At 46.7% G+C, this 16,890-nt stretch overlaps 1 protein-coding gene across 4 annotated transcripts; it reads left to right on the top strand.

The window, feature by feature from the left end:
- The first annotated feature begins 906 nt into the window (after positions 1-906).
- Positions 907-15,339, top strand: SLC25A48 (solute carrier family 25 member 48). 4 transcript variants are annotated; one of them, XM_005503463.3, is made up of 8 exons: positions 984-1,231; positions 2,481-2,524; positions 5,954-6,025; positions 6,591-6,843; positions 8,150-8,398; positions 9,592-9,725; positions 12,723-12,852; positions 13,439-15,339. In XM_005503463.3, exons 1-7 carry the CDS (start codon positions 1,186-1,188, stop codon positions 12,843-12,845), a joined length of 921 nt encoding a protein of 306 aa, XP_005503520.1. In that variant the 5' UTR covers positions 984-1,185; the 3' UTR covers positions 12,846-12,852; positions 13,439-15,339. The 4 variants fall into 4 exon arrangements, with proteins under 4 accessions (XP_021144931.1, XP_005503520.1, XP_064886020.1 ...); XM_021289256.2 differs by lacking the exon at positions 12,723-12,852 and having other exon boundaries at positions 907-1,231; XM_065029948.1 differs by lacking the exons at positions 2,481-2,524; positions 12,723-12,852 and having other exon boundaries at positions 1,105-1,231.
- The last annotated feature ends 1,551 nt before the right edge of the window (positions 15,340-16,890 follow it).

Raw genomic sequence — 16,890 nt, 5'->3', positions numbered from 1 at the left:
ACCAGAAGGATGTCCTGCTGTTGAGCGGCTGGGTGCTATTCAGGCATAAGACATTACATTTACTAACTGAAAGTACCACACAGGAGGCACAACAGCCAGGCTGGACTCAAAATCAGGTATTTACTATTTGAGAGAGTACAGTCTTCCAACGTCAATCAGAAAGGCATGTTAGGAATTGTCAGAAAAGGGTTTGAGATCAAAACAGAAATTGTCTTTATGCTGCTCGATGTGTGTTTTGTTCCTGTCACTTGTGTTTCTGTCTGCCCAGTTCAAAGACTTAACAAAAAAAAAGACTGAGGAGTGTAAAAATGAGAATCTTGCATGAGAGGGGTACTAAACAGAGCTGGGCTCTTGGCTCTGGGAAAGAAATAAGTGAGGGAAAAGCAGGTAATAGAGGTATAAGAACATGGTGAATGCTATGGAGAAGGAAGGGGATATGAAGCAATTGTTCATTGCATGCCAAAATACAGAAATTTCAGACAACTCCTACAGAGATAATACAGAAATTGGGGGTGTCTCCTGAAAAGATGAGGCAGTGTGCCTCCAGTGAAGCAAATGGAGATGTTTTCCAACGGAGTAAGGCTGCATGAGATACATTCTTTATACCTGGATTTACATCTTGGAGAATTTATACCATACCTCCCCCCAAATCCCTGTTTTTCTCCCCCATCCCCTGTTGCCTGGCTGAAGGGGTGATGCTGCTTTTCCTGCTCCCCCCAGCGTAAAGAGAAGCCTGGGATGAGCCCAGTTACTTGACAGCCGGTAAAATCAGTCCCCCGAGAAACACCCGCGTTGCCCCCACCGTCACCCTCCCGCCTGGCCGAGACACCCCCCCACACACACTCTGGGTGTCTCCCCACTGCCGGCCCCTGCGCGGCGCCTTTAAGCCCCGGTGCGTGATGTCACTGTGCTGGGAGACCAGGACGGCGGGGCTGCCACGAGAAGCGCGGTCGGTGGGACCCCCTGCCCGGCGGGTACCCCTTGCCCGGTGGGGATCCCCTGCTCGGCGGGACCCCTTGCCCGTCGGGACCGCTTGCCCGGCGGGACCCCTTGCCCGGCGGGACCGCTTGCCCGGTGGGGACCCCCTGTCCAGCTGGAGCTCCTGCCCGGTGGGACACCCTGCCCGGCGGGACCCCCTGCCCGGCGGGGACCTCCCTCCCAGCAGAACGGGCTCGGCGGCGCAGCATGAGCAGCGTCCAGCTGCAGGACTTCGCGGCGGGCTGGGTGGGCGGTAAGTGGCGCCGTGGGCTCCGGGAGTCGGGGCGGGGGGGGGGGGCAGGAGCGTATGTCGGAATAACATCCTCCGTGTCACCTACGGTCTGTGCCTCCGACCGGTGTGCTCATAGCAGCGGATGCGCGTTTTGCTTTGCTTTGGCCCAGAAGTGCAGTTTAATCCTGTTTCCACGGGCGGGATACTTAAAATGTGTCAGTACGTGGGGTGTTGCTGTGCGCCTCGGGAGGCGAGGGCCTCTGCCCGAGCCACCCCGCACGCCCCCGGCCCCGCCGGCTCTCCCGTCCTTTCTTTCAAGGCTGGAAGCACCGCTGGGCCCGGAGAGGCACAGCCGGGGCTCACAGCAGCCAACCCGGGATCTCCCATCGCACACACCCCCGGGGAAGCACCATCTGGCTTTGACCCCGCGGCCCCGACACGACAAACTGGCTGATGGCCAGGGAGGAATATTGATCCGATCTGCTGAAAATTCTGATTGCAAACATCGGGAACACAGACACAAGAAAGAAAACGTGAGGATCTGAAAAGGCATCACTCATGTAGTATGTGTTACAGAACTGAAAGTTTCCACTATGTTTAACAGCTGAAAAGGTGCACGGCTAAGCTGCCTGCTCCGGTGATGCGCTGCAGCAGCGGCTGGGCAGAGGGGAAACTGAGGCACTGACCACTGCAGACCAGAGCTGTGCCCAGGCTACAGCTCACACCAGGCTTAGGAAGGGGCTGTGAGATGGCTCACAGATCCCGACTGCCCAGACAAGTGTCATAGGTTAGCTGACAGCGCAGAACTTCCATCAAAAGGTTATGCAAGCAGCTGATTTTGGGCTCTTTGCAGCCTGTGGAGATTGTGCAGCATGCAGTCCCTCCCTCTGTCCCACTGACCTTGTGCTATGGCCGCACACCGCTGGCTTGGGACAAGATGTCTAGGGGTGACCAGCCACCAGTGCTCAGTGTTGGTGGCAGCAGGCCAGTTTTCACACATAGTGCTGGGCCACAGGTGGTCTCAGGTTAAGGTCCAAGAGGAAAGGGGACATTTTATAATACATTTTTGAGTGCAGTCATAATGCGTTGACCAAGGAAAAGATGCTCTTTTCAGTCTTGCAAAGTTGATGGAGTTCATACTGGGCATTGCTCTGGCCCAGTATGGCTGTTCCTGTGGAAATCTCTCCTCCTCCCTTATAAACCCATCACTTCCTGTCCTGTCCCAAATACATCTTCAGTGTTTTGCATAATACTTTGCTTTCATTCCCAGGAGCCGCCAGTGTGATTGTGGGCCACCCCCTGGACACAATCAAGGTAAACCACTTTGAACCATGCTCTCACCAACAGGGAGGTGGCCTCTCTAGATGACCCTTCAAAAGGCCTTCACTTTCCTCGCCACCCCAAGGGAGAATTTAGCCTAAGTAGAAATGTTTTCATAGGCTTTAGCCTTTCTTCCTCTCCAATGCCCATTTCAAATAAGAAACTAGAAGAACTGGCTGATACGTGTGAGCTCCTCCAGTGAGGTTTAATGCTGAAAATTAAACTGGCCTTACTTAATGTGTGGTTTACCAAACAGTTCTGCAATGTTTTACTGAACTGTACCACAGGCAAATATTCAAAGGGCAATAGGGAAACTTATTTGCTTTGCTGCAGGCACATTTGACGTGTTTTCCTCGTGTTGTCAGGGCTGGAAGAACAGAGTGCTGAAATCGTTATCCCAGGCCTATGGGGTGCAATATTTGCTATTCCTGCAAGACAACTTTCTTCAGAGAGAAGGATTTATAGATGTAAGAAGGCACTTGCTAGCATAATGCAGACGAACTCATGCACACACCAGCACAGCCTGACCCAACTGAGATGACCATTCCTACTGATGCAGAGATACAGAGGAAGACCCTGTCCTTCTTCCTTTCTGCTTTTGCAGTGTGATAGGCATCTCAGGCCCTTTCACCATTTCAACTGTTCTTCCCACGTGCTCTGATCTGGTTTGAGCCTCAATGCTGGCACCAGGCTGGGCTGTCAGATGCAGCAGACCCAAAGCCAGTGGCCCTGTTTGCACCTTAGACACCCTTGCAGTGTGATGGGGAGGAGGCAGGGTCCAGCACAACCCACACCACATCCTTTTCCCAGCCATCACAGCCATCCCCTTGCACAAAGCTGGCTCTCCTGGGGTCAGGAGGTCACCTGCACACCCTCTCCTTTCTGACCTGCTGATATCAGCCCCAGGAGCATCGCAGTGTGAGAAGGGGTGCAGACCCCCCAGAGATGGGCAGGGCCAGGGCACAGAGAGCATAGGCAAGGTTTGCCTGGGTTGCTAAGGCAATCCCCATTTCAGGCTGGATTTCAGGGCCAGGTTTGGAGGATTTCAGCAACAACTAAGGATCCTGTTGGGAAGCATCCAGTTTCTGGATGCCAAGAAAGAGCAAGCCCATCCTTCAGTGCTTATAAAGACAACTGTCAGACTGACCCTTGCTTGCCCTTGGCTTTGGATATTGCCTGGGAATACCAAGTAGGCAAACTTGTTATCTTTCCAAATTTAGGGGGAGTGGAAAGGGGAGTTTTTACATAGCACTAAGCCAGCAAAAGGGCAGCTGAGTGGCATTCGCAGCCTCTGGGCCATGGGGGGGTCCTTCCCTGCCCAGAGCAGGGGACAGGACTGAACAAAACCCGGATACGGTATGTGGTATCTGCACCACAGTTCCCATCAAGCAGATCTCCTCCTTCAGCTGGCCCCTTCCCAGCATTGCAGCTTCCATCAAACTCAAGTAGCTATTTTTCCACAGCCCTGCAAAACTCTTTAGAGTTTTACATTTACTCACTTTTCACCATCCACATTGCATTTATTTCCCCAGAACTTTCTTCAGTTTCTGGGTGCCACTGAAGGGCTTCGTCTAATTAAAATGTAACGAAAAGAGGAAGTTTCCTGAGGAGTATCCATACCGGGATCAGCTGACTTTGACAGAGATGCCAGCAGGGGTTTCAGCTCCATGTGTTAACAGCTTAGCTAAGGGGCACATGCATGAGGAGCAGCTTGTGAGGACAGGCGGTTGCCCTGAGTTATTAAAAAAATATATTAACTTGTACCTCTGAATACCTGGTTACTGTGTAAAAGAATAAAAAACAAGCCCATGGAGGCAAAATGAAAATGTCTGGACTAAGTGTTCAGATGAAGCCAGGAGGGATGCAATGCTGTGCACCCTGGTTACCCTGTGCCAGGCTCTCCGAGGTGCAGCCGGTTCCCCCAACCCCGTTACCCCCAGCGTGAATCACGGCACACACAGGTCTGCACCGTGGCCTGGGCCTGCCTGCGTTGCACAATGTTTGCTGCATGAGCCACAGCCACATCTTCCTGTACCAGCTTGTTTATACGGGCTCGGTAAATATTCTGCTTTTGCTGCTGCCTTCTCTGTGGCCAGGTGTGGAGCGGTGCTGGGTGCTTGGTGCTCCGAATGGGCAGACGGCTGCACGGAGCATCCCTGGGGTGAGAGGTGAGCCTGAGGTTTGGTCCTTCCCACTCCCCAGCCAGGGTCCCGTGGCAGCATCCCACTGGCAAGGCTCTGGCAGGGCCCTGGGCAGGACTTTGGACCAAATGATTGTATGATTAAACCTGCCATTTGCTGTCCAAAAGCTCTCCCCAGGCACAAACTTGGGAAGACACTCCTTTGTGCTTTAAATTCCCAAATGAAGTTCCTGTTTCACCCTGGTGTAAGTCAGGGCTGAGCCACTGGAGGGGACTGGGCACCGTCCATCCAGGCTTCATTTTGCCATTCCTGCTAGCAGCAGCTTCGATGGAAATGATTAGAAATATTGTCCCCATTCCCTAAAAATATCCTCAATAGAGCACATGTGAGTATCTTCCAATAAAAACCGAGCTCTGGCTTCAGCCAAAATTAATTGCTGAAGCCCCAGGTCCTGTGAATCAAACAAGGTTTCCATTTCCTCACACATCTCTAAGCCCAAACAATGGATCACTTGTTAGGATTCTTTTGTTGTAAACTTGTGAGCAGCTTGAATGAAAGATGATCTAAATATACCTGTGTATATGTTTATGTATGTGTGTGTGAAAGCGATAAAGTATTTTGAAGCATACAAGCTTTGTCGTGGTTTACGTGCCATTTCTGACAGCTGTCATCGGCATCTTTTCGAAGGGGTATAATCATTGCTTTCCAGAAACAAAAATATCATTTTGGAAATGATGTAAAAATGTATTTTTGAGTGAAGCATGGAGAATTTCTGAGATGGAGCTGAATTATTTTTGGCTTTATTTAGAATTTCTGTGTCTTAAAATCTACCTTGGACAGGAAGGTCCCTGCAAGCATGCCAGGAGAGCTCTCTTCTCCATCCTTCAGCAATACATTCAAATGGAGGAGATCACATTGCTCTCCAATTGCCTCATAAATCAGGACCTTGCAATAACAGCACTGCACACCAGCAGTCTGCCCCAAGCACTGTGCTGGGTCAGGGTAGCTGGTCTGGACTCCAGAGCAATTTGACGGTCAGTTCCAATTGACAGACAATTCCAGATGTTGCAGAAACTTCAGACCTCTGAGGTCCCATTTAGCCCCGCTTCTGGCAATGTTCAAGGGGGATGGATGCATATATCTCTTATTTTTTTGCTGTGTTTTCTTACCAACTAAGGAAGGATTCTCTCTCAAAGCAAAGTACTTATTGTTTATGTAGCATGAGCTTCCACTGGACTAGAAGCATGGGATTTTAATCGCATTTCATTAATTCCTTTTGCAGACTCGTTTGCAAGCTGGGCAAGGATATGGAAATACACTCAACTGTGTTCTCACTGTGTACCGAAATGAGTCTGTAAGTAGTTTATCTTACTTAAAATGTGCTACTAGAAAATGCAAATAAATAAATAGTTAAATACATAAAACAATTATATAAAATCATAGTTGACTCCAGCAGTTACATGGTGCAACTGAACCAGCAAATCCATACAGCCTCCCCTTGCTTAACTCCAAAGTAACTCTCTTGGTTACTCCTACAGGGAAAAGACAGATCCCTGGAGTGACAAATGACACTGCCCATGTCTCTGCATGAGTCAGGGTGTTACATCCACAGTGACTGTTTTGCTTGTACCTGCTGGCAAAGCTGTACTGGAGGTATTTTGTTGACTTTGGTGGTGCCAGGACAGAATGTGGCCATAAGAGGGACTTGACATGGGTTTCTGTGCTTTATCCTGTATTCTGCACAATTTTTACAACTCTTTAGCAGTATGAATAAATTTTCCTTTGCTCAGTGTGTGCAAGTGGTTGGTTCCAGGAGACACCTGGTCCTTGGATTTGTGTTTCTGGCCTGATGGACAAGTTGGGGTTTATTCTGCTCCATCCCATTTGCTCTCTTAAATCCTGCTCCCTTCCTTGAGTAGGTGGCTGGCTTCTTCAAAGGCATGTCCTTCCCACTGGCCAGCATCGCTGTCTACAGCTCCGTGGTGTTCGGCGTCTTCAGCAACACACAACGGTTCCTCAGCCAACTCCGCCATGGAGACCCATCCCATACACCAGCGCTTGCTGATGTGGCTCTGGCCAGCATGGTGGCAGGGTTTGTCTCCGTGGGCATCGGCACTCCTGTGGACCTAGTAAAGATACGGCTACAGATGCAAACACAGCCTTACATTGAAGGTAGGAAGCAAGAGTTTCTTTTTGCTTTCTCTGTGAGTCCTTGGTGTTTGCCAAGACCTTTAGGACAAGTTTGCTTCAAGGCCTGGCTTTCTGATGCCTTGTGCCACTGTGATTGAGCTAAAAATGTTTCCTTGTGCCTCAGGATGGACCCCATCCTCCTCAACTCAAGAGCAGGGGTTTTATCAATGACATTGATCAGATCTCTGCTGACATCTCCAGCTGATTGGGATCTATAATGAACACAGGGGCAGGTCTGCTCAGGACCAGGAGCCGTTGGAGCCACCTTCCCCACGTGGCCGTGGGGCAGAAACAGTGAGTCCCCAGGCTGTGGGGTCTCCTGCCAGCAGTAGCACCAGCTCCCCATTGCCTGTTGCATACTCTCAGTCCCATGTATATTTGCCCATAAACCGCTCTCTGTTATTCCACTCTCCTCTGTTCAAAAACTAAAATTTCACATGTACATTTGAAAACCACTGGCTTATTTGGTGTAGAGTTACAGGCAAGCCAGGTGCAGGCAGGATGGATGATCTGGTGGAAGATGTCCCTGCTCATCACAGAGGGGTTAGACTAGATGAGCTTTGAATGTCCCTTCCAACCCAAACTATTCTATGATTCCATGATTCTGTGAGTCAGGAGGGGATGCATGGGCAGCTGTAACCTCTTCAGAAGCTGGAGGCAGAAGAAGCTGCTTCTGCTCGTGACAGCAGCTGAATTTCACTGCAGGCTGCAAACCCTGCCAGAGCACATGCACAGCCGCAGGAAGAGACGGCACAGCTTCAGAGCTGAACACCTTGAATTTCAGCAGTTTCATTAACACCTTTCTCACAATTATCATTGTAGTGTTTAACTGTAAAATATTGACTTTTTCTGTATTGCTTCGATGAAATAATATTATGTCAATTTTTAAAAGTCTCCATGCAGCTTAGCCCTTTCCAAAACAAACTTGGTCTACATGGGAAGGGCCAGACTCTGAAGATGCCAAGGCTTTCCAAGATGCAACTTGGCACCAGATTCAGTTAAAATCCATGAAAACTGGGCACATAGCCTTAAATTCAATTGGAAATATCACAGGGCACACATTGGGAGGCATGCAATGCATCTAAGAAGAATCTGTCCCAAAGTGTCTAAATGTCTTTAAAAAATGGACCTAGGTCCTCTTTCTTAAAACATTTTTTTTTTCCCCACACCAGATGTTGATCCCAGCAAAAGAAAATGGATGGCAGTGATTTCTGTTGGATGGTGGTTGGCTTTTAAGAGGAGTTCTGTAGCAATATAGCTATTATAACAGTTATATCTTTATTTGCAGCAAACATTAAACTAAAGCCCACAGTTCCTGGATTTCCTGTGTACCGAGGCCCAATTCACTGCTTCAGGACAGTCCTACAGAAAGAGGGGATAGCAGGAATATACCGAGGCGCGGGAGCAATGCTTCTGAGGGATGTTCCTGGGTACTGCCTCTATTTCATCCCTTACACATTTTTCTGTGGATGGATTACCCCTGATGGATGCATTTCCCCTAATCCCTCCTCCATCTGGCTGGCAGGGGGTGTAGCAGGTAAGCACCGTTTTATCCCACAATACTGGCGAAACAAGGACAGGAAAGTTCCTGGAGGAGCAACCACAGCCTCCTGGTCACAATGGGAGGACAAGTGGCTGAATGACCTTCCTTCCCCAGGGCCAGGTCCCCTGGCACCATAGCTGCACCTTATAATTTGACAAACTTTATGGAAGTCGTGTTAGCAGCTCTTCATCAAGCTCAGTGTCAGTGAGAAGGTAAACAGCCAGTGCCTTCCTCTCCCTGGCTGTCTCCTTGCCAGGGATACCTGGCAGACAAGATGTCTCCAGAAGAGGACTTCAACCTGTTGGCTGCCTACTGGGAGGGTACGCACCCTACCCATACCCAGCACAAGCAGAATTAACTGTTATTGATCTTTTTTTCCTGGGTACACCTGCCAGTAAGACTGTCATGTGTGTCCCCCACCAAGCCTACAAGTGTAAAGTCACCCCTACACCCACTCCCCAATTCTTGGCCATTTCTAAACTGCAGACCCCGAAATGTAGATCAATCCTTAGCTCAGGCAGTGATTACAAAACCACCTCTCCGTTTCTCCTGTAAATAACCAGACCCCTGGCCCAACTGCACAGCTTCTCTTGTATGCCCCAACACTCATGTAGGTTCAAACTCTTGTCTGCCCAACTGGGCCACGTACTGCGGTCACATGCTGACCTTTTCAGAGAGGCAGAACATCCCACCTGGCTGCCGGATCAATGTAAATAGACAGTTTCTTTATAGGAATGAAGATGTATCTCAGCTGCATGGAGCCTAATCCTGGCTGCATGAGATGCACCAGCCTCTTATTTGCATTCTCAGCTCAAACTTTGCTTTTCGACACTGAGGACTCCAGTTTTTCTGAAACTGCCCCAAATGGCATCTCCCTCAGGCTCTTCCCATCGCATGTCCATGTTTCACCAGAAGCATGGCAGAAGACTCATTTGTACCTGGGGAAGCAACTCCTGGGCTGCCTGCATTTGATTACCAGTGTAACCCCCAAAATCTCAATCCTTCTTCCAGAAACAGGGAACTTTGCCTCCAGAAATACCATTCCTGTGCCTGAGCAGGGCAAATACCTTGAAATGAAAACACCATGAATATGATGTGGTAGAGAAGAGGTGAATTTCAGAGTTCACTGACCTGCAACCAAGGAAATACAGAGAATAAATGGTTCAAATACTTCTGCATTTTTCTAGGAGCCATTTCCTGGGGGACTGCAACTCCAATGGATGTTGTGAAAAGTCGTCTTCAGGCAGATGGAGTTTATTTAAACAAGTACAAAGGGACCTTTGACTGTATCTTGCAGAGCTACCACAATGAGGGCTTAAAAGTAAGTGGTATTTGAAGTAAAATCTGGGTATTAGGCCTTTAATTTTCAACTGGAAAATAGAATGGCTGCTACAAACCTATCTGCAGGGTTGAGAGGCACCTAAAGCCCATCTGATAAATTATAATAATGACAGTAGGTAATTATAGTGCAGACTCTTTCTAAATCATAATAGAGTAATAATGTGCCTTACAGCAATTAAAAAAGAAATGACTGGGGGTCACAGTCTGCTGGTGTAATTAACTTAAAAAGACACTTCATGTCAGTGCCTTTAATTGTGGATATGATTTGACTTATTGTAAATCACAGGTAGAAAATCTTGCTCCTGTGATGGCTACTACAAAATGCAGAGGTCAAATATTTCCCATTGACACAGAAGTTAATGGGACCTGATTCCAGTGGGACTGTGCTGGCACCCAAAATGCATTTGGTCACTTTGGGCAATGCTCTGGTGGAACTGATGCTGTGCTTTGCACTGCCCACCCTCATTTTCCACCAAGACAGAGTTGGTTGAAAATTCTCTTAAATGAAAATTGCTTCAGCTTCAACCGTGAAGAAGGGCTGTGTGCCAAAAAAAAACTTATCTCCTTTTTCTGACTTTGTATACTAGTGTGATAAAAGTAGTTTGTTCTACCTGCAAACTTTGCCTCAGGTAAATGTGAATGGCAGAGAATTGGGATTTGCAGCTTTATTGCACTGCCAATGCATGGTTATGAGAAGAGATATCTTCTAATATTGAAGTAAATCTGTAATTAAGCTGTCATTGCAACATCACATGGACTCTTAGCTCCAAAGTGTTAATTTTCACCTTCTGAGGGAAGAGTAATAAATTACAAAAAATAAGCTGCAAAATCACAAGTCAGTGTGATTTAAACATTTGTCAATATGCCACTATATTATGCCAGCTGTAACAGGAGCCTGCAGCCTCCTTTGTGTTTTGCCATTATGTGAAGAATGTCACAGTCATATGAAGCGCAGGCACCTGGAGAGATGCTGAAGACCAAGTTCAGATGGTCAGACATAGCAGGGTAGCTGAAAAGGGAATTTCCATGTGTTTTTCCTCTGTCTCCATCCTCATCCCCACCCCCTACCCTCCTTGTTCTGCCTCACAATTAAAAACTAATTCAGGCACTTAGGGGTTTTTGTGTTAGAGGTCTGAGCTGCTTACAGTTTTTCTGCTCTCATGCTTGGCACCCAGACCAAAACTGGCAATAGGACTGAGTAATAGTTGATGATAAGACTAGATCTTTCTCTCGTGAGGAAAATCTTTTTATGTGTTGGGAGAGACACAATTGATAAACAGTAAACCCAGCTCTGGATGTTTTCATTTGGAGATGAAGGAACAGGATTTGCAGTACTGAAAATAACTGCCTGTTGTACACACAAAAAAAATGCAATGTAGCCTTCTTCTTTCTCCATAGTCAGGTGTATACATTCTGATGAGGAAAACTGATGCCTCTGGGCTTTTAATCACAAGTCTTCATTATTATTTAATCTGGCTCTCTCATGTTATTTTACGGGTACTGCAAAAATGTGAATTGTCTCCCAGAAAATTATACCTTTCCTAGAAAAACAAAACACCCTAATAAATCAAGAAATATCTGAAATATCCTAAATTGCAATTTCTCATTGCAAACATCATCCTAAACGATGTGAAGATGTCTTGATTTTCTTGTACAAGTCAGCGCCATGAGCTGAATTTATTGGATACAAGATACGGTCGTGTTCAGCAGAGCTCAGTATTTCAGGGAAAATACAGGTTAGACACTTAAATCTGTGGACTTCTGGTCTTGCAGCTGAGATCTTCCCTGCTTTCCCACAGCAGCCATGGGAGCTTTGCCTTTGTAAACCCTGGAAGGGAACTTGCTTTGCTGATGCTACTTTTCATGTCTGTTCTGAACTTCTGGTGTTTAGTTAAGTGACCACAGTGATTAGCCTGGGTGGTTAATGGAGTGGTTTGGTGAGAAACAGGCTGGCAGAGATACTCCCTGCAATCATCATTTTGTAAACAGGCTCAGCCAGGAGTGAGTGGTTTGTGCACGGCCTTGCATGTACCAGGCAGTGGAGTCTGGAGCAAGGTGGGGTTTGAAGGGGGACAAGCCAATGCCAGGAGTGACAACAGCCCCTTCTCCACTTTCCCAAAAGCACTTTACTGTTCAAGCACTTAACAACCACAGGGTCTTTCACTCTTGCAAGTGCCAAAGTCTTTAAAAAAAATATGTATTGAGCAGAATGGGAACTCTGGCTGTATAAATTTATATTCATTATCTTAATGAAAGAAAACTCTGGGATATAAATGAGCACCAAAGCTTGACCTTAGGAACCCACATGTGACAATATCAGCTTCTATTGAATACTTTTTCCAAAGCTGGTGGCAGGAGCTGGTTCTCAGCAAGATACAGAATACATCTAATTTTCTGCTGATTGAAAAATTGTTTCTATGCCCAAAGGTGAAACCTGCAAAATAGCCCATGTGGCACAGTGCCCACATCAGCTGGGCTGGCTCCAGCCACACCGCTCCCTCTCCCCTTCCCAAACACCCACAGACCAAACCCCCAGAGTCAGAGTACTTGCTGCATGAAAGCAACAGCCTTCTTACTGCACCCAGGAGTTTGCATGATCCTTGCACACTTTTGTGTGCAAAGGGAAGGAGGACCATAGACAGGTAGGACAACATTGGAAGACATTTTAGTCTTCTTGCTTTCTGCTCTACTCCAGTGGCATGAGGCCATTTTTTACTCTTTATCTCTTGTAGCTAATGCTGGCAAGCACAGAGGGGGGTCCATAAGGAGCGTGGAGCACAATGACACCAAACCAGTGACTTCTGCCATTGAGTTTCTATTCTTCAATACAGACTTCAGCAAAAACTGGCAGTGAGAGCACATCTCATGAGCAAAGCAAGATCTGGTTCTTCAGAATCCCGCTATAGCTTTGTTCAATGTTTTCTTCTTAAAACAGCCAGTATATTCCTATGCTCTAACCTTTCTCCATCCCCAACAGGTCTTTTTTAGGGGCATCACGGTCAATGCAGTGCGAGGATTCCCAATGAGTTCAGCCATGTTTCTTGGCTATGAACTTTCCCTCACAGCAATGAAAAGAGACCAAACTGAGACCAATCCTTAACTTCCAGGTCAGCGCATAAAGACCCTCTAGCTTTATTAAAATTAGACAATTAATCTTTGAATCAAATGGAGTTGCAATAGTACAGATCCTCTAAAAGTCAGGTAACTTACATGGGTATCTACACCTGGATAATCAAACACTTTTCAAATTTGGGTCTGTGGCATGTGGAGCAGACAACAGATGAGCTGATGGATTTTGGTTTCATTCCAGATTTCCTGGAATTTCATTGGAATCCATCCTGATTGTTGTGATTGTTTTGATTAGTGTGAATCAGAAAAGAAAATCTGAAGGGAGAATATTCTCTAACATTTTTATAAGTTTTGAAATATCATTCTCACTAAACTCTTTGCACAGTATCCTTTCCTCCCCTGATCCATCCCCAAAGACCTGAAATTAAGCCCTTTCAAAGTGCCTTGACTATCAGCTTGCAGTTTTATTATTTGCCTCATAAACTCAGGGTTACATCAAGGAGCAGCAACAAAAATACCTGATTACAGAAACTCTTTTAGCAGTTACATACTCAGACTTATTCTTGGAAGTCCTTTCTGTTTTCTGCAGTACTTCATTAACCTCCTTCTTTCTTATTTCAAAAGTGTAGTCAAGATGACCTGAAAGTCTCCTGCTTTCCTGAGCCAAATCAGCAGCATGGTGTTGGGGCTGCTCTGATCGAAGTCTCCTGTTCTGCAACTACAGCATCTGCTTTCTCTTCTGCCATGGACTTTGTCCCTGGAGGACTCTGAAAACTGCACCAGCTCAATGAAATCAAAATACCCTTTTTTATAAAATCTTTTGCTCTTTTGTCTAAAAGCACCTTAATAATTCCCGGGTTGATGTTGGGTTTTTTCACCAATGACATTTTTCCCACTGAGTGGACAGAACCACTTCCCTTACCCACATGAGTGAGACAGATATACCCAAACCCAGCCCAACTGACATCAACCAAGGGAGTGTCTTTTGTACAATACTGGGTACAACTTGTCTTTTTTGTGAACAAAGACAAGAGGAGGTGTGATGGGTGTGCTGGTGCTTTTCGTGTAAGAAGGTATGGATTCTCACCAAATCCCAGCTTGCTTTCAGGATCCATATGAATGGATACTCACGTTTTGCAGCATAAAACTCTCCAGTTTCCACAACTTGGGCAAGTTTATAATGAAAAGATGTGACGGGCTTCAACAACTTCAGTTTGTTATCTAAGGTATAAATTAAATTGGGAAAAGGGAGGATATTAATTTCAGAGACGAAGCTGCTCTTTTTCATCAGAAAACAATAAAACCAGTCTGCATTTCACATTGATGGGTGCCTATCAATTTACGTAACTCACCTTGTGTATAGCTCCAGGGACCTGTTAGAGGCATCTCGTTGGACCATCTGATTTCCCTGATGCGACAGTCTAGCTTTGCCAATTGCCAAATCCTGCAGACACCACTTTTCAGTCTTGAGATACTACCAGCAAAGGAAGTCTCCTTAAAGGATGCAGAGTTTATCCCAAACTATTCTCTAAAATACACAGGCCAGCTTCAGACCTCCAGCTCTTTGCTACAATCCTGCTGAGACAACTGGGGCAGACCCAGGTCTCTTTTTGCTCTACCTCAACCCTTCAATTATTCCAAGATCTTTTACATCATTATTATTGCTGTTAAATATCTCCATGCTTTATTTTCTAAGCATGGAAATTCTGATGCCAAAAACCAAGAAGAACTGGCTACTGGGACAAGAGGACTCTGGTGGCACTGGCAGGAGATGCTGAGAGGTAACAGCCTTGCACGCAGAGGAACATGTGGCATGGGGGAACAGTCTGGGCCAACACTGTCCTCTGGGAAATGTATGGTTCCCCTCATCTTCCTCTGGAGAAGAATTCTGGGGAAAAAGGCCAGCAATGGCAGTTTTAGCAGATGCCCTCATAAAGGTTTTTGAAGACAACCTGGAGCAGCGATCCAGCTTTCCTCCAAAAAAGCTGGAGAAGGAAACTCCTACATCCTCTTCCCTGGATGAATGGAGGAACTGGTGACAAGACTCGAAGACCTCAGCAGAAAGTGCCTAAAAACTCGAGTCTGGAGCAGTATTCAGAAATGGGGTCCCCAACCTTGGACTCCACTGGGGCCCAAACTAAATCAGAAGTGTGGTTTCCCTCAAAACTGGCCTTAAAAAGTGGGAGAAACAGCTGGTGTTGTTTCTTCTCAGGACTTGCAGGTGAGTAGGCTCACGGTGCCTCTGAGCTTGGCAAGAACACAGGGAACTGGTTTTGATAAACAATATAGATAAAACTGATGAGTCTCGACACAAGTATTTGTTTCTGCATTTGAGGATTCATCCTTTCCATGTTACCTCTTTTAATGCATATACATAAAATGTTCTCTAGATGTGTAATATCATATGTCTCCAGGGATAATACCTGGGAAGACTGTTTTTTCAGTGCAAATAAAGGGTGTCGCTCATCTGTCTGCATTATGTAAAATGAACCACTAATTAATTAAACCTATGACGTTTGCAACCAGCTGTGTGTCTGAATGATCCTGCCCTCACGGTGCCCGGGTTTGGTGTGGTCAGTCCCCCCCTGTGCCTAAAGCCCTGAGAACCGCATTGGAGTCACACTGATTTTTTTCAGATATTCTGCATCCAGTTAAAACAATGTTGAGATGGATGCCCAGGATTTACTTGGACAAAACTCTTCTATAACACACATCCTCCAGGAGCTGTCAGGGAGAGCCGTGCGCTACCCAGTATCGAAAAGGAGCAGAGGGCAGAAAGCTTTTAACACAAAAATATGCAAAACAAGAGGGAAGTGAATAAAAGGCTTTGGCCACATGATGGCATCCTCGCCTGTGTCAGGCATGGCCATGTGCCACTTGCTGCACCGTTTTTGAGCTGCCAAGCAACCTCTTTCTGCCTTGCTCTATTCAACCCTGAGTCCAGGTTTGCTGCCAGACCACCACACGCTCCTTTCCCAACAGGCAGCCCCATGCCGGGCAGCGTGCAGGTGATTTTGGGTGACCTTGCCCTGCAAAAGGCAGGTAGCCTGGTAGCACGAGAGGCAAACCCTGGATGCACTGGTTCATGATTATACCACCCCATTAGCATTCACACACAAAACACAAGTGAGGCAAAGTAACACCAGGCTGGATCTCGAGGGTTTTGAGGGTGACAGCAACCCTGGCCACCACACAGGAGGTTGGGCTGACGCTGGGTCAGGTGTGGCAGGGTCAGGACAAGCAGCATTTGTTGTACAGCACTTTGTGGTACTGTGGTACCCACTGCTGCGATGGATCACTGCAGATTCCTGCAAACAGAGCCTGATAAATAATTTCATCTTGCTTTTGATGTAGTTGTGTCACCAAGGAAAGAGGTCCGGTGGTGGGACTGAGTGATGCTGCATGGGGTCAGCCCCATGTCTCGAAGATGAGGGATGGTAATTACAGTTTACACACACAGAAACCTGAAAGGTCTGTGTCTTGTGAATGTTTTTCTTTACGATATATCAAATGCCTTAATTTTTAGAGATAATACCAACATCATTATCCATTGATAGAAATTAGTGTCTCTAAGGAATCTTTTTTGGGGACCTGCTGATGGGAGTGTAAAACAGTGCCTTGCCTGGCAGGCAAACAACCATATATACAGCTCATGCAAATGTCTTGTATGGGGCACTGATTGCATATGTTTGTGGTTTTGCCCTGAATTACACAAAAGAAAAATCCCCTGTGTCAACGTAATCCAGGATACCTGCTCCTCTGTCAGTGCTATGGCCATGGTGACCTGGTGTCGGTGGCACATTCCCCACACCACACACGCTGGAGTGGGAGAAGGCCTCTGCTTCATAGTTTGTGCACAGATGCTCACAAAGCCCCACATTTCTAAGACAAATGCAGTAAATCCTGACATTGGTAAAAAATTAGACCAGAGACCAGAAGGACCAGGGATACCTACTTCTATGCTTTTCTTGCCTGGGATGTGAAAGCATACTCAGACCTGTCATGCCTTAAATGAGCCTGTAATTGCCAAATTTTCATGTCACTGGTGGTGTTCCAGCTCTTACAACACCCCACAT

Source organism: Columba livia, chromosome 14, assembly GCF_036013475.1.
Source record: "Columba livia isolate bColLiv1 breed racing homer chromosome 14, bColLiv1.pat.W.v2, whole genome shotgun sequence".
Lineage (NCBI taxonomy): Eukaryota > Metazoa > Chordata > Aves > Columbiformes > Columbidae > Columba > Columba livia.
The sequence above is the reverse complement of the archived record's forward strand: the minus strand, read 5'-3'. Positions and strand labels throughout refer to the sequence as shown.